General features: G+C 58.4%; 2 protein-coding genes across 2 annotated transcripts; both read right to left on the bottom strand.

Moving 5' to 3' along the window:
• Positions 1 to 1,372: 1,372 nt before the first annotated feature.
• Positions 1,373 to 6,421, bottom strand: MRPL38 (mitochondrial ribosomal protein L38). Its single transcript, XM_074921838.1, has 9 exons — positions 6,339 to 6,421; positions 5,915 to 6,094; positions 5,232 to 5,360; positions 4,941 to 5,149; positions 4,494 to 4,566; positions 3,887 to 3,932; positions 3,357 to 3,515; positions 2,367 to 2,503; positions 1,373 to 1,989 (listed from the first exon to the last, which is right to left on the bottom strand). The coding sequence occupies exons 1-9, from the start codon at positions 6,394 to 6,396 to the stop codon at positions 1,853 to 1,855; spliced, it is 1,128 nt and encodes a 375-aa protein (XP_074777939.1). The 5' UTR covers positions 6,397 to 6,421; the 3' UTR covers positions 1,373 to 1,852.
• A 724-nt stretch (positions 6,422 to 7,145) lies between these two features.
• FBF1 (Fas binding factor 1) lies at positions 7,146 to 19,116 on the bottom strand. The gene is made up of 25 exons (XM_074922403.1): positions 19,092 to 19,116; positions 18,389 to 18,433; positions 17,981 to 18,071; positions 17,482 to 17,542; positions 16,920 to 16,970; positions 16,705 to 16,780; positions 15,894 to 16,044; positions 15,535 to 15,668; positions 15,067 to 15,169; positions 14,553 to 14,945; positions 14,151 to 14,228; positions 13,801 to 13,895; positions 13,062 to 13,120; positions 12,071 to 12,205; positions 11,791 to 11,891; positions 11,223 to 11,372; positions 10,611 to 10,718; positions 10,188 to 10,327; positions 9,772 to 9,890; positions 9,530 to 9,640; positions 9,016 to 9,192; positions 8,684 to 8,821; positions 8,446 to 8,578; positions 7,983 to 8,092; positions 7,146 to 7,384 (listed from the first exon to the last, which is right to left on the bottom strand). Exons 1-25 carry the CDS (start codon positions 19,114 to 19,116, stop codon positions 7,301 to 7,303), a joined length of 2,868 nt encoding a protein of 955 aa, XP_074778504.1. The 3' UTR covers positions 7,146 to 7,300.
• Between the last annotated feature and the right edge of the window lie 2,093 nt (positions 19,117 to 21,209).

Genomic DNA, 21,209 nt, shown 5'->3' with positions numbered 1-21,209 from the left:
CACAGTGCTCCCGCCATCTGCCAGCCTGGGAACCAGCAGGGAGGGGCACCCACCGCTGCTGCACCCACACGTCACTCCCTCTGCAGCGACAAGGCTGTGACACATGCCACCGGCCAGGCGGGGCCACATCCCTCTCCTGCATCTTTCCCTTTTAAACGACAGCTTCTGCTCTCTGCATATGCCTGGGTTCCTGCGTTGGTCCCATCCGTCAGGGAGGCATCCGTCTCCTTCACTTCTTCATTCTGTCGCCCTCCCCTCCTTGCCCCCCACCCTGTTTATACACACTTTCCTCGGGGCCCTCCCCTAGGCCAACCCACATTCCTACGTATCCCATGTATGGGGAGGGGTAAGGTGCTTCATGGGATGATGTAACTAGCATGATCTTGCTAATCTTTATTAGCATACTCAGGGAGTCACCTTTAATTTGTATTTCACGGATAATGAAGGAAAGGTCCTTCACTGGATCGATGCCCTTGAAACTTTACAAGATGCCCCGGAGCAGAACCGTCCTGTCTCCACAGGGCTCCCTCCTCCAGCCCACCCAGTTGCTGCCCAGGCAGCCTCATCAGCTCCACTCTGCACCCCCTGACCAGAGTTCCACTACTCAGAGTGCTTGAGACATTCCCCGGCTCAGGGGGCTCCACTCCCCCCCATCCTTTCTCTCTCAGGCTGTTTGTCCTCACAGGCATCTTTTTGGGGAGTTCCAAGTCATCTCTCACACTGCTGTGGTCACCTCACCAGCTAACTCACCCCGGCTTAAATCAGACCCCTGAACCTTTCAGGGCGGGATGAGAGTTCAGGGAGCTCAGGCGTAGCTGAGAAGGGCCCTGAGCAAGGGCAGGGGAGAGGTATTTCAGCACATTCTCAGTTGTTTTCTGGAGGCCCTTATTTCCCGAGGAAGGGGCAAACCTTAGAAAAAGGGACTGGGAACAGGGAGCTGCAACAGCGAGAGCATGTTGGTGTTAGGGGGTTTCAAGCTGGGAAGGGGGGATGTGCAGAGAGCCCTGCTGAGCACAGCAGAAGGCAGAGTCTCTCCCCAGCCTGGGGACAGGCCCAGCAGTGCCAGACCAGCACTATGCATCTACTCCAAGCCCAGCACCTCTGCAGCTCTGCTTTTGCTCCACCGGCGTACAGGGAGCGAGGAGAAGGAGACTGAGGTCCACACGCTGGGGCAGCTGTTGGCAGAAGCCAGCTCCACAAACGCTGACCTCGTGCAGGTTTATCACCTGCGCAGCCGCACTCTTCCCACCCTCCAAGAGCCAAGAGGGAAGGGGAAGGGCTGCCCTCCTCCCCTGCGCCCTGCTGAGCTCCCCAGTGCTGCGCCAGTCGGCTGGGCTACCAAGCTCTTCCCAACAAAGACAGCGCTGACAGCATTGCTCAGAGTGTGTTTAATCAGATGAGGACTGCACAAATGAAAGCCAACATGGTCCTGAGCTGCAACGCTGGAAGAGGAGGAAATCCAGGCTGGTCTGGCTCTCTGTTCCACAGACAGAAGGGTGATCTGTGCAGAGGAGCAAGGCAGGGCATCTCGAGGGGTACTCTACCCTGCCACCCCTACTGATCAGCTCTGCTACAGAATCCGGAGCAAGATTTCAACCTGGCCATGGACTTGCTTTCATCTAGGAGCATCCTCTTTAAGTAACCTTTTGACCACCCAGCTGCCAGCACTATGAATGCCTGTTGCCTTCAGCCGCACACCTCCCAGCACTGCCAGCGCAGGGGAATTGGGAGCTGACGGGCTGAGACTGTGGTCTCCCTCCAGAGGCGCCGGCGGCTCCCAGCTGCACCGCTGCGGGAGCGCAGGGAAGGCAGCAGCCCCCTCTGCCAAGAGCCGAGAGAGGAGGCTGGGTCCCTAGTAAATGCCGTAGGTGGGCTCCTCTGTGTCTCGGTATCGGTCCAGGTACCTCAGAGGCTGCTGGCGTGGGAACTTTAACTGTGGAGGATGGTAAACGGACGGCCGCACCAATTCAAACACAGGCTCTCTCATATCTGCAAAGCGGCAATGCTGTTAGCAAGAAGGCCCAGATCCAGACCCCGGCCCTCCCCCCTGGCAACGAAGGGCCCTGGCGCACACACAGGACCAGGGCTGCCCCAGTGCCCCCCGCTGAAGGCTCTCTCCTGGTTATGGTAAAATGCTCCTTCAAAATGGCCCTTTACAGGTTGCTTCCTCAGACTGCTGTGAGGCTGGTGGAAGAGGGCTCGCTCTGTACCCAGCCTGAGCTGTAACAGCTCCTAGACAAGGGGCCAGGCCCCAGCAAGAGCCTACAGGCACAGCTCACCCACTGACCCTCCACGTCACACGCAGGGGCTGTGTCCCAGCCCACAAACAGGCCCCCTCCCACAGCCCCACACGCTGCATTTCTTACCAAGAAGCTGATGGAAGACCTGAGTAACAGAGCTGTCCCACTGACACTGGAAAAACGCCAGCCCTGCCGGGGTCATTGCATCCTCGTGCTTCCTGTACCAGTCAAACGTGCTGAAGGTTCGCATCTTCAGGCTGTGGCTGGAAACAAGATCCAAGCACAAGAGCTGAGGTAAGCCTGTTCCCACAGCACCCTGGTAGGCAGCTACTTCCCCACATCACCCCAGAGGCTAGAAAACAGAGGTGGAAAAAGAAGTCACCAAAACAAAACCTCCCAGCTCTGTGCACATTTCTGCCCCAGGCAGGGCAAACCTCTTTCTCAACAGCCCATGACAAAGCGACAGCGTTCTGCATCGCTTGCAGGGCTGCGGCCTCACAGAATCACAGAACCATCTCAGTTGGAAAAGACCTTGAAGATCCTCCAGTCCAACCATGAACCTCACACTGACCATTCTCAACTTCACCAGATCCCTCAGCGCTGGGTCAACCCGATTCTTCAACCCCTCCAGGGATGGGGACTCCCCCCCTGCCCTGGGCAGCCCATTCCAACGCCCAACAGCCCCTTCTGCACAGAAATCCTTCCTCAGAGCCAGCCTGACCCTGCCCTGGGCAGCTTGAGGCCATTCCCTCTGGGCCTGGCGCTGGGTCCTTGGGTCAAGAGACTCATCCCCCCTCTCTGCACCCTCCTCTCAGGTAGCTGTAGAGGGCGATGAGGTCTCCCCTCAGCCTCCTCTTCTCCAGACTAAACCCCCCCAGTTCCCTCAGCTGCTCCCCAGCAGACCTGTGCTCCAGACCCTGCACCAGATTTGTTACACTTCTTTGGATATGCTCGAGTAATTCAAATGCCTTAGGTGACACGCAAACTCAAAGCAGCCCCAAACAACCCTGCAGATGAAAAGGAACTGCTCTCCTACAGCAGTAACAAACATGGGATCATCACGAGCAATAACAGCCAAGCCAAGCGAGTATGGAGCCCAGAGAAAGCCTGAGTTACCATGGCGTCGGCCGAACATCATCGCTGAAATCTATGGGGCACTCTTGCTTGAAGAGGAGGAAGATGAAGCGATGGTAGCCAGTTCCCCTGGCAGGGAAGGGGGGCAAGTAATGGCAGATCTCCTTACCAGACTTGATGTCGTTGCCTGGGATGTTCGTCCTGAACACAAACAAGTTTACTTCACTATATACCCACCCATTTCCCTCCATTAGGACCAGCAGATTCACCCAGCATTGCCAATCACTCTCTGCTATGTTCTGACATGACTTATGCCCTGTTTGACAAACAGTTAGCAGAGACTGTTTTCACTGGAAGAAAAATTACCCCCAGTGACTTGAGTGCCAAACAGTAGCAATGCCTGGAACTACGGCATCTTTAACAGGACCCAGGGGTAAAGAAGCCAATGGCACTAGAGAGCGCCACGGAACCGCCGCAGCCGAGGCTCCTTCCCGAGCTGGAGGAGTTTCCGCCCGCTCTGCCTGGGATTGCCCCGAGCCGAGCAGCGCACGGCTGCGAGGTGCCGTACTCACACCAGCCAGTGCAGGTACTCCGAGTCCGCATCTCTTAAATGTCCATCTGCAAACACACACAACAGGGAAAGGTGACTTAGGGACACATTGATGTTTGTACCAACCCCAAAGTGAGAATGCCCGGATCGGCTCTGAATGGAGGGGGCAGCTCCAGCACTCCTCTCCTACCAGAAAAGTAACGCAACCTTGTAGGATTGAGCTTAAAAGAAGGAGCAAAGAACTCTACAGATGGAATTCAAAGATTAAAACGAATTCTTGCTCAGCTGCTTCACGTCACCGTGCCTTGCTTTCTCAGAGCAAACAGTGTCAGCTAACTTACCCCCCAGGCAGACTGCCGAGGGAGACAGGGCTTCGGGGGTAAACCAAAAATGAGAGTCAGGGAATTCTTCCCTCTACACTCTGACACAGGTCCTGTTGCATCACTGTCCCATCTCTCAACTGCCAGAAATTTGGGGAGGCTACAATCTCTCCTGCCTATGTAAAATGTCCCTACTTGCCAGATATCACATCATCTCAGCTCGTGCAGCCACAACAAAGAGGAGCTGACCAAAAGCAGAGTGAAACAACCCAGTTTAAAGATGGTTTTTTTAAAGAACCCACTACTCACCTGGATTTGTCAGCAACAAAGTCCAGAGAGAGTCTTTATCTGCCTCGTATGACACTGCAGGGGGACTAGAAGCCTAGAAGAGCAACAGAAAGGGAATGTAAATTGCTCAAACAACAGCTTCCATTCAGACCAGGTCACAATTTCCAAGGCAAAGAACATGCACTTGTCACGGGCATAGCCAGGAGACTGGGCACAGCCACACCACCCCCAGTAATCCAGCTCCACCTGGAGAGGCCCCAGGGGGCTTTATTAAACATCAGCCTGTGGACAGACAATGACCCTGTTGCAAAGTTCTCTCCTTGTCATGTCCAAGATACTTCTTTATACACAGGGGCAATAACCCTTGCAAAAGAAATCCCCAGAAAAAGCAACACCTGTTAGAAGCATCTGACAGAAACACACAGGTTTCCCATGGGCTCGATGCTGCTCCCAGCTCCCCTCACACACCTCTGATGGCGTCACCATGTTCCCATAGTAGACCGGCACGAGGTACTCATCCTCTGGGCTGTACTCCACGCTCAAGGGAACCCAGGGGGTGAACGTGGCTCCCTTGAACAAGTCGCGAAATATCCCGCAGTGCTCCGCCACACGCTGCTTGTGGAAAGGGCCGCTGGTCTTCTCCCACTCAGCTCTGACTTCGTCAAGGGGAATCAGCACTGCAAGGAGAGACAAACGCTGCAGGATGCAACTGGGGGCCCAGAGCGGCGAGGGCAGGGAGGGAGGTGGTGGGGCACAGACCAGTCCGGAGCCGCGCTGCTCTTTCCATCTCGGCACTCTGGCGGTTCTCTCTCAGGATCTTTTTTCTTTCCTTCCTCTCCTGTGCCTGCAGCAGCTTAGCACGTGGCAGGCTGATGTCAGTCTTCGGCTCTTCAGAGAGGGGTGAAAAAAATCACGTATGGGAAAAACATGAACCTCCAAATACCCAAACCCAATACCCCTGCCAAATGATAGAGACTGTGTGAAAGACACACAAACTCCAAGATGTCAGAGACTCGATTCTACCACCTCTTCCCTCCCCAACTCATCACACTCCCAGGCCTGCAGGTTTGCCAGCTGATGAGCGGGTCTGGTCTCTGCACCTGCTCAGCAGAACAGCCAAATTTGCTATTATTTGCTGCTGCTCTAAAGCTCGGGGTCTGCATCTGCTTTCTCTGACACTCCTGGGCTTCCAAGGACTCACGACTTTACTTTGCTCCACGTCCTTTAGCAGGTCCCAGCCAGCCGCCTTCCTTCCAAAAAACTAACTTCCATTTCCCCTGAAGACATTTGCACTCTGCAAACTTCTCCGTCGGGAAAAGGCCAACCTCATGCCAAAGCACCTCGTCAGCTCCTTACAGGGCAGGCTTTGGGGCAAAGTCAACAACAGCTTCCCCGACCTCCAGCAGCAAAACCTCGCGCGGAGCAGCTCCTCCCACCAGTACCTGGCGGGGGGCAGGTGTGCTGCCGGTACGTCCTCCACCAGCGGGGCTTCCTGCTCTCCTTTTCCGCCAGCCTGAAGTAGCGAGTGAAACTGCGGTATTTTTCCAGCGCTTCCAAGTTGTCGACGTCAATATCCTCGTTGGGCATCGGCCCCAGCGGGGCCGCCCGCTTGCAGAGCGCAGCTGGAAGCGGACACCGTTCCCGCTTTAGACAGAACGCGAGAAACAAGACCAAGAGCGCCCGGAGCGGGCGGAGAGCGGGAGCGCGGTCCCCGGCCGCTGCCACCCCCACCTCCCGGAGCCGGCCCCGCCACGCACGCTTGCGCAACCCAGGCGGCCGGGGGCTCCCGGCTCCGCCACACACACACTCCAAACGCCTCCCACTGCCCACTCGCGGGGAACCGGGGCTCCCCGGCCCGCGCCTCACCGGCCGTGCCGAACGCACGCCCGCCCCGCAGCGCCGCGCTCAGCAAAGGCGCCGCCATGGTGCGCGCCGCCAGCAGTCCAAGGCCCCCGTTCCCATAGCGACTGCGGCTGCGCCGCGCGCCGCCCGCCCTGCAAGGCCCCCGCAACGGGGCCGCCCGACACAGCGCCTGACACAAACCTCCCCACAGCCCCGCAGGCACCCGCTCGTCACCCGCCCTTACTGCTCTGCCCCACGCCCAGCCCGCAGCCAGAGCGGCCCTTGCTGGCACCCCGACAGATGGAGGCCAGACGAACTCTGGCTCCCGATACAGTCTGCTTCACAGCTGCTCGTAGCCGCGGGAAAGGATCATGTCGGTGCCTACAGCTACCGCACCCATGGCAACGCCTACCAGCTTTGGAACCTCGGCAAAGTGGCACTTTGAAACGTGCTCAAGACAACCTGCAGCAGTGATGACAAATTCATCAAGGACAGACTTTGATCTCCAAACCCTAGAAAACAAGGGCAACACCTTGCAACATAAAGACAAGGCCTGTGATTGTGCTGAGGATGAAACAGGGGACAACCTGGCACAGTGCACAACCGATTAAATTAACGTGGCAATGAAACTAACTTTTGGGTGTCCTGGAAGTGAACTACCCTCATTATAATACTAAAACACACACACACACACACAGAGGTCAAAAAGACTGCTGCCCAGGTTGAGCCCCTTTCCCTGAGCACACATAGTAGTAGAAGCATGAAGTATGTTAATCACAAACCAGTCAGTATTTAATAGGTGTATTTGGAAAACCCTCTGATTTTGGTGTATAAAAGCAGCACAAAAGCCTGCTGTTGCTGTGCTTCATTTGTGGAAAGGCCCACCAAGCAGCCAGGCCTCAATAAGTACAGGAACTCTCCTGAGCGTGTGAAGACGGGTTTATTGCTCAGCCATCCCCTGGGCATGACGTGGGGACACCACCCCTTCAGCTTGGCAGAGAAACAACTTTGTAGGGAGTTTTCTTCAGGGACTCCAAGAAGAACTGTTTGTTTTCTAAGTAATAACGGTCCTGAGAAGAGAGAGATGGATGGAAGAGGTATCAGAGAGTGCCACAGAAGAGGGCTCACGGTCCCGGGTGTCACTCAGGAGGGAGGGAGGGAAGCATCCCAAACCCTCCCTCCTGCAGTCAGCAGTGGGCAGGGACCATCCATGGTACCCCCTGGGGTGTGGGGGCTCCCCCCGCCCGGAGCACACAACCTCACGCTCTGAGCAAGACCCTCAGCAGAAGGCCTTGAAGAGCAGCCCTGCCTGGGGAAGGACCCAGCAGGGAATTGAGGGGCTGACGGGAGAGGACGGGGGCATTGTGAAGCCAGACGCCAGCAGAGCTGGCTTCTCCCAGCCAGGGACAGGGTGAGGACAAGGGCAACCCCATGGAGGACGTTATCCATCAGCCTGAGACCAGCTGTGAGGATCCACCCGTCCTTGCTTCTGCCATCACTCCTCTAGGGGTCCAGGGCTTCTACAAGCCCACCCAGCTCCACAGCTCAGTAATGATCTTAGCCACAGCCTGGGCTGTCTCCTATCAGGCTCAAATCAGGTTTCACCCAGCCCTGCTCCCACCCAGCAGGTCTGAAGCCCCTTCCCGCCCCGGTCTCCCACCACCTCACCTGCAGGGATCGGAACCTCATCATTGCCACGGTGGCACTGAGCTCGGCGGAGCTGGCCCTGGCCAGGAGTTCCTGAATACCTCCCGGGCTCCTGGTGGCAGGTGGAAAGCCTGGAACAGAAGCCCAATTGTGTGATGCTACTGCCATCAGAGGAACCGCAGATGTAGACAACACAGCATCCCTTTGGGTGCTGCCTGCAGGTCCCTGCAGCAGTGTCCTCCCCACGCTCCCAGGGCAAACAGGCTTTAACCCACCGGCCTCTCCCTTCCTGGCCCTTCTGCCCTCTCCTGGCACTGCCCTGGCTCAGAGCTTCGCTGAGCTCCTTCACAAGACGAGGAGGCCAACTCCTCCCGTCTGAGCTTGATATGCAGGGGAACTAAAACAGCCCCCAGGAACAGCCCAAGCCTCCCAAGAAGGGGAATACAAGTGCAGCTTCCCCCCAGCAGCAAGCACAGAGCCTTACGCGGCACACTGGAGGAGCCTGTCAGAGGGGCACTGGAGTCCCGGCCTGGGGTCTGCACCATCATGGGGCTGTTGGACACCTCCTGGCGCAGCTGTTGAAGTTGGCTCCTCTGCTGAGCCATGCTCAGCCGATCCTGTGCCATCCCGGGGAGAAAGGGAGAGAGACAAGCTGTTGGCAAAGGTTCGGGCCCTTGGCACGGCAGCCCCAGGCCCAGAAGGGAAGGCGAGGGGGTATTTGCCTGGTGCAGACACTCTTCCTGCTGCTTGACCCGATCTAAATGCTGCTGCAGGGCCTGGAGCCTGGACTCCTGCTGGGACTCGACTCTTTGTGCCTCCTGCAGGGCTCGCTGCCCTTCCTTATACTTCTGGGAGGAGAGCTGCAAGGCAGAGTGGCTGGGGAGGCTGGGCACAGGGACCCTCGCTGCCCTGGGCCCAGCAGGACTCCTTTGGGCATCTCCCCCTTCCCCTTCCAGGACAGGCTTTCTCTCCCTGCTTTGAGAGGGCTGGGAAAGCCCAGCTTTGCTGCCAGCCCGTTTGCAGCTGGGAAAGGCAATGCAGATGCTCTGCTTACCTCGGTCATGCTTCTCATCTCCTCCTCCTGCTGCTGCACACGCAGTGCAGCCCCATTCACACTCTCCCTCTCCGCCTTCAGCTCCTGCCAGGTCTTGTCCAGCAGCTCCTTGTTCCTCTCCAGCTGCTCCTCCCTGGCTCTCAGCATGCGGACCTGGATCTGTAGTTCTGCCCGCTCCTAGGATGGGCACAGGGGAAAACAATGAACCACAGCCAACACCCAGAGGTTGCTTCAAACCCCCAGCGCCTGGGGGGAGCCCTGCACGGAAATCTCTGGCCCCACGCTCCTCCAGAAGCTGCAGCACCATGCACGCACACAGCAGCCTCTCGCACCTGTGTGCCAGAAGGTTGGTCTGAGGGCGATTCACCACACAACTGGGTGTGGGATTGATGAGGCAGAGGAAGGATGCTGCAGCCCAGCACCCAGCTCCTTCCTCCACCACACACTGCAGTGCAGCCCCGCTCAGACTCACAGGACCTGTGAAAAGCACCTGCAAATCTCCGCCCCACCTCACCTTCATCCTCTCCAGCTCTGCTTGCTCTGCGGAGAGCTGCTGGTTCAAGACTTGTCGCTCCTCCTCCAGCGATTCTGCTCTGGAGCGCTCCGCAAACACCCTCTGTCGCTCCTGGGTTCAGACACAGAGGAGACACAGATGCCACTCGCAGGCTCCAGGCCAGGTACCTCCAGTGAGCGAGACCCATGGCCCATCCCCAGACAGGTGGGCTGAGCCAGGCAGAGGACACAGGGTGGGCTCACCTGCTCCAGCAGCCGAGTCTGCTCATCCAGCCGGGTCTCCAGTTTAGCCACCGCCTCCTGGAGCCGGCGCCGATCCTCCTCCGCCTCCTTCTGCTGCTGTGACAGTCTGTCCTGGAGCACTGGGGAGAGGCAGCAGCGGGGCCATGAGCAGCATGAAGAGTCAAGCCCCCCTCTGTCTACCCCATATTCACAGAAAAACTGCCCGCATCTGTGCTCATCACCTTCGGCACATCCCCCAGTACACCGTGTTGGAAAGGAAAGACCCCGAGATGCCAGGGACCAAGACAGGCAAGGCTCTGCTAGCCTTGCCTCCCAGCCTCTGGCCAACTTGGAGCACCTCTTCCCCATTTCCTGGGTGTCCCCAGCCTCAGCAGGGACCCCGCAGCCATTTCGGTGCACAGGACCAGCAGACGTACCCTTGAGCTGATTCTCCTGTATCTGTGCCCTCATGGCCAGCTCCTGGAAGGCCATCTGCTGTGTGGCCTCCACCTTCTGTATGATGTCACGCAGGCTGCTGGAGAGCTTCTCCATCAGATCCATGGCACCATTCAGAGTCCTGTGGAGAGCAGCAAGGGGAGAGTCACAACAGGGAAACACACTTCATCTCCCCACGATGGAGAGGGGGACGTGCGGTGGGCCAAAGGCCGGGCAGCCCTGCCCCAAACCTCTCTAGGGCAGAGCAGAGCAGTATTCCTGCATCAGAAGAGCTCAGCGTCCCTGGAGGCAGGGACTGGGAAAGGGGATGGCCTCTAGTGCCACGGTGCAAGGCTGCTTCCCCAGAGGACAGGGAACACCATGGCCAGGGACCAACGCAGGGACGCGACGCTAGCCATCAGTACCTGGTGTGCAAAGTGGCGCTGGTCACTGCCTCGACCTCCTGGTCTTTCAGCCGCTTCAGCCGCTGGAGCTGCTGCTCATGCTCTCTGCGCAGCTCCTGTACAGACACCCTGCAAGGAGCCCACCAAGGGCTGTTAAAAACCGGGGCTCCCTGGGATGGGCAGTGGGGACGAGGCTTGGTCAAGGGCCTGAGACCCAGGTCCCAGGAGCTGAGCTGGCACGGGGCTCTGTCCCAGGGCATCCACTGACAGGCATCTGCACTGGGCACGGACCACAGCTGGGGGGGACGGGCTTCTCCACCAGAAACTGATTTCTCATTGACCCCCAGTGTGTGGACAGCAGTGACTCACTGACTGGATAAAAGGGAGTTAGGGGAGATAAAACACTGGGCTCAGCACCTTGCACAATACAATGCATTCACTCTGAAAGTACGTCTCCAGCCACATCTCCCTCTGTCCGGCTACAAAGCAAATCCCCATTCCAAAAGCCACCCAACTGTCCACAGCCCAGTGCTTCTGGAGTCTCCTGTCACCATGGCCCCAAACCACTCCCCAATTCCTCTGCCACAACCAGCAGCACCGGTCCCAGGCCTGCGCCGCTCGTGCTGCTCTCACCTCTGCAGCTCTCGCAGCTGCTCCAGCTCTGCCCGCTCCTGCTCTGCCTCCTGCCTCTGTGACAGGAGCTGAGCCGCCAGCTGGTCCTTCTCCTGCCGCAGCCACTGCTCTCGCTGCCTGCAGGTCTCCTCCAACACCTTCACCTGGTTCCTGCCCACAGAGGTCACGGCCAGGAAGAAATGTTACTTTCAGGACAGCAGCCGGCCCTCTCCACCCACAGCTCACACAGGGATTTCGGAGCAGAGCGGCAGCGCTGGGGGCGTGGGGAAACACGTGGCTCTCCGCAGCCTGAGCCCTGCCTGGGGATGTGCTGGCCCTGGGAACGGCTCGTCCTCCCTCTCCCTCACGGGACAGTGCAGGGGAGAGCAGACAGCCCGCCCTGCCCCGTTGGCTCACCCGTGGGGCTCCTCTCTGCACCCACCAGCTCCACACCCACACGGCTCTGGGCCTGCCCGCCCCAGGGACAGATCTGGGCAGCACCCCAGTGCTCCCACCTCCGGGGAGAGGGACAGGGCTGTAGGCAAGGCCCTGGCAGCGGAGGGGAGCATGTGCTCTCGCCTGTGGGTACCTGTGGGTGCTGTCGAGGAGATTCAGGTCCTCCTGGTGCCGCTGCCGGAGGATCTCCAACAAGAGTTTGTCCTGAGCCCGTGCCAGCTCCAATGTCTGCACCTGCCAGGCACCCAGGGAGAAGGTCCTTGTGCCGCCCGGGGGACAGAGCTCCCACAACAGCACCTGCTGGCCGCAGCCTTCTCTGGACAGGCAGCTTCCTCCTATCTGCCCTGCTCCCCTGATGCCATTGGGAACAGGCATGGCCCCTGCTCCCCGGTCCAGCAGGCCATGGGGCTCACCTGGCTCTCCAACTCTGCCACACGGGCCTGGGCACGGAGCAGTGCTGCCTGACAGTCCGTTGCATCCTTGTGGGGCTGGGCAGCGGAAGCCCCCAGCCTCCTCTCATGCAGCGAGCCCTGGGCTGGGGACTCTGCCTACAAGGATGGAGAGAAAAGACCCAGGCCCTTCAGCATCGGGGGCTTTGTGCTGTGGCCATCAGCCCCCAAAGGCAGACATGTGCCTCGCTGGCAGCTGTTCCTGCCTGTGCTAACCTGTGCAGACACAGGGACGCTCCCAGGGAGGTAAAGCCCTGGGGAGAGCATCTCCCCCCAGCCTGGGAATGGCCACCCAGCCCCAGCCTCCTGCAGTCACTCCTCTACCCATCTCCAGCCCAACCCCACTGCTGCCTAGGTGACACTCGGCAGCCCCCACCCCAGGCACAAGTGTGCTGGGCTCTTCCTTCTCTGGGAACAGACTCAGGATAAGACCGTCAGTCCTCTGGTAGACAGCATGTGTCCTGCCACCAGGGCCGGGCCAGGAGGCCCAGCTCGATGAGACCAAGCAAGAGCTGCCCTCCCTGTCACAGCCTCCTGTTCCCCTTCACTTGTCTACAAACAATCTCAGAGCATCTTCACCACTGTACTGGGGAAAACCAGCTGAAGAAAAAGTCCTTCGTCAGCTGGAGCCTCTGATGTCTCATTAATAGGATACAGAGATGCCTGGGGAACTCTGTCAATACTGCGCAGGCCATGCAGGGCTGCAATGCACACGATTTACAAAGCAGGCACAGCACACACGCTTTGGCCTCACAAATAAAACTTGTGGCATCTGGGGGCTCTCCAAAGCCTTGGCCTTCATGAACACAGGCTCCCAGGGATGTGAAGCGGGGTACATCCATCCTCCTGCCCAGGGAGCACGCACAGAGTTGGGTGACCCTGAGTTGGCAGGGGAGGGGTCACCATTACCACCCCGATCCTGCACCTCTCGGGGGCACAGGCCCAGCACACCTACCTGAGCCAGCGGGGCAGCGTCCTGTGTCTCCTGCTCTCTCGGAAACAAAGCTGTGGGGACTGAAAATGGAACAAGTCTGCTATTCAGACAGGCCAAGGGGAACCATTCCCTCCCAGAAGGACGAGGGCCTGGGTCTCCTTGGCAGAGCAAGAAGGGTCCTGCTCTGCTCTGGCAGCTGGGGATGGAGGCTCAGACACGCTCGTCCAGACCCACACCCCTACTCCACCCCATGCACAGTGGTGGGGACTCTGCTCTGCAGAGTAAATCTGGAGGAAAAGCACAGCTCCTCCTCCATCTCCATCAACTAGGGAGGAGGCTGGGTCCTCTCAGCCACTTTCAGTGGCTGCTGAAGTGGTGCTCAGCCTCAGCCTAGGGCAGGAGGGGGTCTGCCAGCACACAGCGCTAGTGGCACAAGTGTTGGGGCAGCAGGAGGGAAGAGGGAGAGAGAAGGGACAGTGCGAACTTAGGCCCACCCATTGCTCAGAGAGAGCAAGTCCCCGGCAGCCCTCTGAAACCCCACGGGCAGCACTGTGGAGCTCAGTGTGCCACGACATGGGCATGGTGGCATCCTGCAGCCTGGCAGCCCCCTCCAGCAACGGCCGGGCAAAGCCTGGGCAGCGCTCACACAGACAAGGGTGATGCTGTGGCTCTGGCCTTTTTTTGGCTGGTTGTTTTTGCAGGGCCAGGGGGACCCTCTCTGCATTCTTCTGCCCAAACTCTACAACCACACAAAACGCACCCGGGGCGCTGGCGTCTCTGGAGGGATCCCCCTGTGCTGCCTCCGATGGCTGAGCTGAGGCTTGTGTCATGGTCCTGAGCCAGGGGGGCAGTGGCCTGCATGGGCACAGAGACACGGGTGATGCACAGCAGTGCCGCAGCTCAGGGAGAGACGCACAGACATTCTCCTGCTTGGCATTGCTTGGAGTTTTTAAACTTAAGATCCACCTGCCCTCCCGCTTACAGAGGTGCTGGGGCACTGTGATCCCCACTGGCTACCAGCCCTCCCTGTTGCCCCATCTCCCACAGGCAGCTGCTTTCTGCAGGACACCCCTCCCGTGGAGGACACCTAAAAGGTGAAGGCAGCCTTACCTGGAGCTGTCTGTGCTTGCTGCCTCATCCTGCACGGTGGCTGCCTGTGGCCGTGCTCCTGGGGAGGCTGCTGGCCGGCTGCAAGCAAAAAGCATCCTATGTGGGAGAGCCAAGGAAGCAAGGAAAGACAAGATCCTTTCCCCCAATGCCAGTTCCTGCCTGGCAGGGGAAAGACTCTGTCTCACTCAGCTGTGCCAGGATTCAGCATGGGAGAGCCCAGAGGTATGAGGGGACCGCGGGCTGGATCACTGGGACACAGCCCCACATTATTACCCCAACCCAAGACAAGACAGTGCTAAAAATTGATTTCTCAGATCTGAGCCCAGGGTTTCTGAGAGCTCCTGCCAGAGCAGCTACACGTGGAGCAGAGGGGAGTGCTGCAACCATCAACCATGTCTTTACCTGACAGGAGAGTGGGGTTTCAGCCCCTCGCCCGGTGCTTCCGAGGGCTTGGCGCTCCTCTCCTGGGCCTTCGCCTGCACTTGGGCTTTCTTTCGCGATAAGGCAGCGCTCAGCCAGTCCTCCTCCTCCACCGGGTTACTTTTAGTGGCTGCCTCCTCTGGAGCTGGGAGATGTCTGGTGGGGCCGGGCCGTCCAGCTGCGGCAGGGCTGGGGAAACTCCCTGCAGGACTGGCCCTTGCTGGAGATGACAGCTCCAAATCCAAAAACTCTTCGTCTTTCAAGCCCAGCCAGTCAGCATTATTCCTGCAGCCCTGTGTACGGCTCTGGCTGGCTGTTGGAGGCGCTTTGGAGAGGGGCTCTGATTTAACTTCATTGTTCTTCTCGGCTGAAAACCTGCTGTGAGGAGAAGCAGTCACATCCCTGCCTGCAAGGGGACACCAGAGTCTCTGCCCACTCTGTTGCAGGGACAGCGTGGCTGGTGCCTGGAGCTACAGACACACAGAGAGCACAATACCTCACAGGCTGCCTTCTTGCTGGCCGGCCCTTGGCTATGGAGGCCACTGAGGGCTGGTAAGCTCCAAACACAAATTCTTCCTTGTCACGACCCTCTTCCTTCTCTGTTCAGACAAGCAGCCTTGAGTCAGCACCCAGAGGAGCAGCCGGCTCCAAAGACCAGCCCTCCTCCTCCTCCTCCTCCCCTGCAATTCCCATTGACATTGCTGCCTCTGGGAAAATACCGCTGGAACGTCTTGCCCAGAAGCTGGAGAGCAAGGGGCCTCCTCAGCGCGGCTGGGAAAAACTTTTCTTGGCAATCAGCCCACAGCCAAAGGCAGCCGAGTTACAGCTCCTGGGCAAATGCTGCCAGGCTGCCACGGGGGCAGAAAGGCCATTTCCCCTGCAAGGGCAGTAGAAATCAATCTCGCTCACCCGAGCCAAAGCTGCCACCTCTGCAGCCCTTCCCAGCATCCCTGGCTCTGCTCACCTGGCTGCTTTTGGAACTCCTTTGCCAGTTTGACCTCCTGGCGCTCTCCCAGGCCTGGCTCTTCCAGCATTCTGTCCACGGAGCCTCTTCCCAGCAACTCGTCCAGCTTGGCACGGGCTGGCCGGACTTTCTCTCTGTTGGGGACACAGCGGTAGATTGGTTTCTCCCAGAGGCAGGGCTGTTCCTCCTCACACAGCCTTGCCAGCCTGCTCTGACTCTTCTCTGCCACACAAGGCTGCTTCTGCCCCTTTCAAGGACCCACAGGCACAAGCTCAGCATCCCCCACCCACCACTTCGGCACCATCTCAAGACATAAGCCATCCCCTCCTTTACTCCCGCCGCCCCTTCACTGTCCTTACTCTTCTGCCTTTTTGTGCTGCTTGATATCTCTTCCTGGGCTGCTGAGTCCCAGTGCATCCATCAGGTCATCGTCGTCATCTTCAAACGTGAGCTCCTTCCTCTTCTGCACTGGGGCCGTGGTGCGCAGGGGTGTCTGGGCTGCGGGTGGCTCTGGGCGGGGGAATCACACATGGTAAGAAGTTTCAGCTGGGCTTGTCTTCCCCCCCCCCCCCCAAGAAATCAGAGCAGCCATGTCTGCTCTTATCTCTCAGGGCCATTTACAGAGTCACTTTTAAATAACTCTTTTCAGTGACCAAATCTCACAGCAAGTGACAAATTGGCAACATGCTATTGCCTGCTCTGTGGCCACTGATGGGACACTGCTGGGTGTCACTAACATTGGGGTTTCCCCTGCTCTGGCAGACACCAGCAGCTTTTTCAGCTTTGCAAGTTTCCACTCAGAGAATTGCTCCCAAGGTCCCTCTTCCACCAACACACCTTAGTCCTTGCCCTAACCCACCAGCTGCTCCTCATGTCCAGAGTGTTTTTTTCAGGGTGAAAGGAGATTTGAGGGGACTATCAGACCCCTTGGCATCCCTGCTGCAGCAACAAGAGAGACAAGTGCCTCTAACATGCTCACACTGCAGCTGGATCCCACCCAGAGGTGCAACTGTGGTTTGGAGTGGACCAGCGATGCCCTCAGACACCCAAACCCTGACCCAGAACACTGGTTCTCATCTGCCAGCGTGCAGAACAGGCTGGATGAGGTCCAAGGGAAGAGCTGAGGCTCCATTCCCACAAAGGAAAGGGCAGTTCTGTAACTTGAAGCACCTTTCACAGTTGTCTTCCCTGGCTCAGAACCAGCTCTCGACGCTCCCAGCACATCAGCTTCCAAGTCGTCCAAGTCCTGGAAAGCCATAGGACGGTGATGGGAGCAGGGCAAGTGCTACTCCTGCCTCAGCACCGCTTCTCCCTTCAGAGGTTGGTGCTGGGGGCCACGGCTGCAGCCCACGCAGGGCTCAGGCAAAGGCTATTTCTGCACTGACCTTCAGGCTCTGCAGCAGACCTTGGGGCTCTCCACTGGAGACGCTGGATCCCTGCATGACAAGGAGGGCAGAGATCAGAGACAAGCAGAATTTGCAAACTCCTCACCCCTTGATTCCATGCTCCAGACCCCGGTTTTCCGGGGGTTTGTTTGGAATGGCAGAACACACGCCCAGCTCCTCCTGGTGTGCCCCTCACTGGAAACCCCCCATGCCTTGATTCCTTTGCTGAGATCCTACTGCCTCTGGGAGAAGCGTCGGGAACACCCAGGCCGGTGCTTTGGGTGAGGGTCCTTCCTGCGACTCTTCTTCCAAAGGGCACCCAGCAGGGCTTTGCTCCAGCTCACCCAGGGCACCTGCAAGCCCTTCTCCCACCATCCACCTGCTCCCCCAGCCCGGCTCCCCCACAGCCATGCCAGAGAGGGGTCACCTCTTCAGCCACACCTCATGGTTCCCCCACGATATCCCACTGCTGACTTGGCTGGGCTGACACCAGGGGCAAGCCTGGCCCTGCTCAGTCCCAGCCCTTGGGGTACCCAGGCTCTCTCCCAAAATCTGGACTCACCTCTGCATCTTCCACGTCCTCTGCTAGGAATCTATTAAAGAAATCCTTCGCTATGTGGGACCTGCGACACAAACCATGGGGGTCAGCAGCAGCACCCGTGAGCTTGGCCAGGGCGCGTTGGGGACAGCCAGGTTGGGTGGCAGCAGGCGGAGGGCACTGCACGGGCACACCACGGCAGCCATGTTGTGCAGCAGAAAAGGAGGTGAAAATAGCACTGGCATAAAAGATGGGAGTGCTGGGACTGCTGCAGTTCAGCAAACAACTCTCCTAAGGCACATGTACAGGAGATGTACAGGGCTGGGCACACCCAGCTCTCACTGCAAAGCTTCAGGCTCTGGGCTCTCAGTTCCCAAAGGCATCGCCGGTAACTCGCCTTCCTGGGCAATCGCTGTCGGGGCAGGGTGTGTGGGGGAGAAGATGAGGACAGGGCAGGTCACAAGGACTTGGGGAGCACAGAGAGATCTCCAAGAGCGAGAGCCTGTGTCTGAAAGGCACTCACTTCTGGCTGGCCACCGAGTTGGTACCCTGGGCTCTCCCACTGCTGCCCCTGGCCGGACGGGAACTTTTTGTAGAAGACACGGAGCTTTCGTCTGGAAACAAGACAGGGAGACGTGAGGATGATGGACACAGGCATATTCCTGACCTGGGCACCCCAAAGGGGGATTTGTTGACTCCCCACAGGACACAGAGGCTTTCAATCAGAGATGAACTTCACTCGGCCTCCCCAAGCTGATGTCCAGCCTATTCCATGGCCTCTGACTCTGGGAAACCCTGCTTGCTCCTTCCTCCCTCCTCACAGCTGGAGCTCCCTCAGAGATCACTGGCTGCTGCACCAGCACCTCCTGTTCCCAGCAGGGCAGCAAGACAACGATGCTGCCCTTTCAGCTGCAAAGAAAGTTCCTTTTACCGTCCTCGGATCCCAGGAGGTCGTCAAGCAGGTCATCGTCAGACTCTGAAACCAGACACATGAAAGGTGTTGAGAGGCAGGGGAGCTCACCATGCAGGCGCAGACAAGTTCCCAGTTTCAGTATGCCTTGCTCTTTTGAAATCCCCCAAGCACCATCAGCATAAGGCCTTCCTAGAGAGAACTGCCAGCACTTGACTCGGTATTTTGAGGATAATAGAGTTCACTTCATTTAGCCAGAAAGGAGATCTCTCTATCAAGCATCCAGCGGCTTCCTATTCAGTCACTGGCCACAAGCAGCCCTTCAGCTGACAGCTCTCGCCCCACAGCGTCTCAGAGTCCCTGGGCAACCCCAAAGGCCCCGCTTCAGTGTCCGGGGCTGCAAGAGGCCCCCAAACAAGCACCTAGGTTTTAGGTGAGGCGAAGAACTGAAATAAAGGCAGATATTCTGCCCTGGATTAGGGAAAGCCCGCAGGAAAGGACTAGAGAACCCCGATAAGAAAACCCCCTCGGCGACAGAGGCAGGTGAGTGTCTCTGGTTCAGGAATGAGACGACGCCCTCAACTGCATCTCTCAGACAAGGACCAGGACCCATCGCCGTACCCTGGACCTCCACCTGAGCCCGCTGCCCCCAACTCTGGCCCCGCGTTCCCACCACAACAAAGCACCGACGGACACCGAAGGGAACGCGCCCCAGGCTACGTACCGGGGAAACTGCTCAGGGGTTTCATAGCCTACGGAGAAAGATAAATTCCCTCGTTAGAGAAAGGCACGGGTCTGGCTGCTCCTTCTCAGAACACGACGCTGCCAGGGGCAGGGGTCTCCAGATCACCCCACAAACAACAGCAAAGCCCCTCCCGCCCCCGCTAGTTGGGAAACGGCCCCTCAAACGCCCCAAGCGACCCCAACTCCGGCGGCAGCGGCGAGCACAGCCCCTCCCGCCCCCGAACCGAGGGGCCGGCGCAGCAAACCCGGATTCCCCGGGCCCGCCCCAGCTCACCCCGCACTCACCATCGCGGCGGCCCGGCGTTCCCCTGCTCTCCCGCCGCCTTCCCGGCTCCTGCCGCTCTCGCCTCCGCCGCTCCCTGCAGGGGCACAAGGGTCTCCTCAGCGCCCGGCCCGCGGCACCCCCCGTCACCTCCGGCCCACGCGATCTCCTGCTCCTGCCGGCGCCCCTCTCAGCGCGCCCGGCCCGCCCCGCGCTGCTCCGCCTCGCCCGCCCGCTCGGAACAAGGCTGCGGCGCTGCCCGGGAGCGCACGAAGGAGCGAGTCCCGCCGCCGCCCCGGGGAGCCGCCGCCCCGCGCCGCCTCGCCTCGCGCCCAACGGCCAACCGCCGCCGCTCCGCACGCGCTGCGCGGCCGCGCGGCCCTCCCGCGCGGCTCTTAAAGGGACAGGCACCCCCGCGGGCTGAGGAGGCGGCGGGGGGCTGGAGCCGCTCCCCCCCACCGGGAGACAGACCGACCCCCGCCGGGACACCAGGAGACGCTGCAGCGGCGCCGCAGGGAGACACACGCGAGAGGCTGCCGGGGCTCGGACACGCGGGGGACGGGGGGTTTGCTGCACCCCCAAAACGTGCCTTCAGAGACAGCAAGCTGCCTGGGGCACAAACCATCAGCCCCACGGGGAGTTAAAGCTCCGTCTTGGTGTTTCATTGATAAAGGAGAATCACACTCTCCTCCTTGCCAGCCACCCAGAAAGCAGCTGAAGCAGGAGGTACCTGCCCGAGGCCAGCCCTCGGTCCTGCCCAGTGTAGCAGTCGCCGGTCCCAGCGGCACCAGGAATTCCAGCCTGGGCCCAGGAAAGCCCTGAACACCCCACCTGGCACTGCCCAAGGGCTCCTTCTACAGCCTTCACCAAAAGGTGACAGTTTTTATGAGGCAGTCCTTCAAATCAGACTGGAAACCACGATCACAGAGCACTCCTTTCAGCACTCTTCAAGAACAGTGTAGCTCACAAGTGTCATTACTTGACACTTAAGTCACTTATCCTCGAGTGGAAGAGGCTCAACTCTTGTGGAAATGGCACCATCATGTTTTGTCCAGAGCTGGACAAATCCTCACAAGGATGCAGGCCCATTTGACAGGGTTGGAATGGTGTTTGCTGACCACGAGACACAGCAAGTCAGACCAGGTTGTGGCATTCAGGTAACGCCGCTAACAGCAGCAAGAGGAAAAAGGAGTGTCCAATATCCTCCCCATGGATGGCATTTGCCATTACATCACTATCTACTCAAAAAAAAAAAAAAAAAAAAGAGGGAAACAGCTTTAAAGAAATTGCTTCTATGAATTAAAGCTCCTGCTGCCAGACACTATTGTTAAATCTTTGCTGTTGGCGGTGATCAGCCTTTGTTGGCCTGTGAACCATAACAATAGACAGCAACATGCCACAGACAGCTTTGCTCTGCCAGTTTTTCTCAGGTGGTTGAGAGATGCAGCAGAGGCAAGAACAGCTGGAGGATGGGGTTGGCTGCTCTAGAACACTGCAGAGCAAAGCCAGAAAGCTCAGCCTAGAAATAAAATAAAATCCAACTAAATTTAAGGCCTTTTGAATACTTCATTCTACTCCACCCATTTCATTAAACAAGATCCACTGAAGGCAATGCATGAAAGAAAGACATTTTGTCTGAAAACACATTCTTGTAATTTATTAAATCTGTACATAGTTAGCTAGTACTGTTTCATTAACATATTTCTAACCTGCTCCTCCATCATCCCTCCTCAGGTCAGCAGTCTGCTCTATTGAACAAAGGGAAGGCAAAGCCCTTTGCCTCCTCTGGTATCCTGAACTGCAGTGGTTCCATTCGACCTGAAAGACTCACCAGCC

The sequence above is a fragment of the Athene noctua genome, chromosome 18, assembly GCF_965140245.1.
Source record: "Athene noctua chromosome 18, bAthNoc1.hap1.1, whole genome shotgun sequence".
In the NCBI taxonomy this organism is placed as follows: domain Eukaryota; kingdom Metazoa; phylum Chordata; class Aves; order Strigiformes; family Strigidae; genus Athene; species Athene noctua.
Note: the sequence above shows the minus strand (reverse complement) of the source record. Positions and strands in the feature narration are given on the sequence as shown.

Excerpts from the sequence above, each read along its gene's own strand:
- MRPL38 (XM_074921838.1), bottom strand. The coding sequence starts at position 6,396 with ATGGCGGCGCCTTTGCTGAGCGCGGCGCTGCGGGGCGGGCGTGCGTTC. Across the intron at positions 4,567-4,940 it reads ACATGGTGACGCCATCAGAG|GCTTCTAGTCCCCCTGCAGT; the intron begins GTGTGTGAGGGG and ends TTGCTCTTCTAG. Across the intron at positions 1,990-2,366 it reads GGTCTTCCATCAGCTTCTTG|ATATGAGAGAGCCTGTGTTT; the intron begins GTAAGAAATGCA and ends GCCGCTTTGCAG.
- FBF1 (XM_074922403.1), bottom strand. The coding sequence starts at position 19,116 with ATGAAACCCCTGAGCAGTTTCCCCG. Across the intron at positions 11,892-12,070 it reads TGGCAGAGTTGGAGAGCCAG|GTGCAGACATTGGAGCTGGC; the intron begins GTGAGCCCCATG and ends GGTGCCTGGCAG. Across the intron at positions 8,822-9,015 it reads AGATGAGAAGCATGACCGAG|CTCTCCTCCCAGAAGTATAA; the intron begins GTAAGCAGAGCA and ends TCTGCCTTGCAG.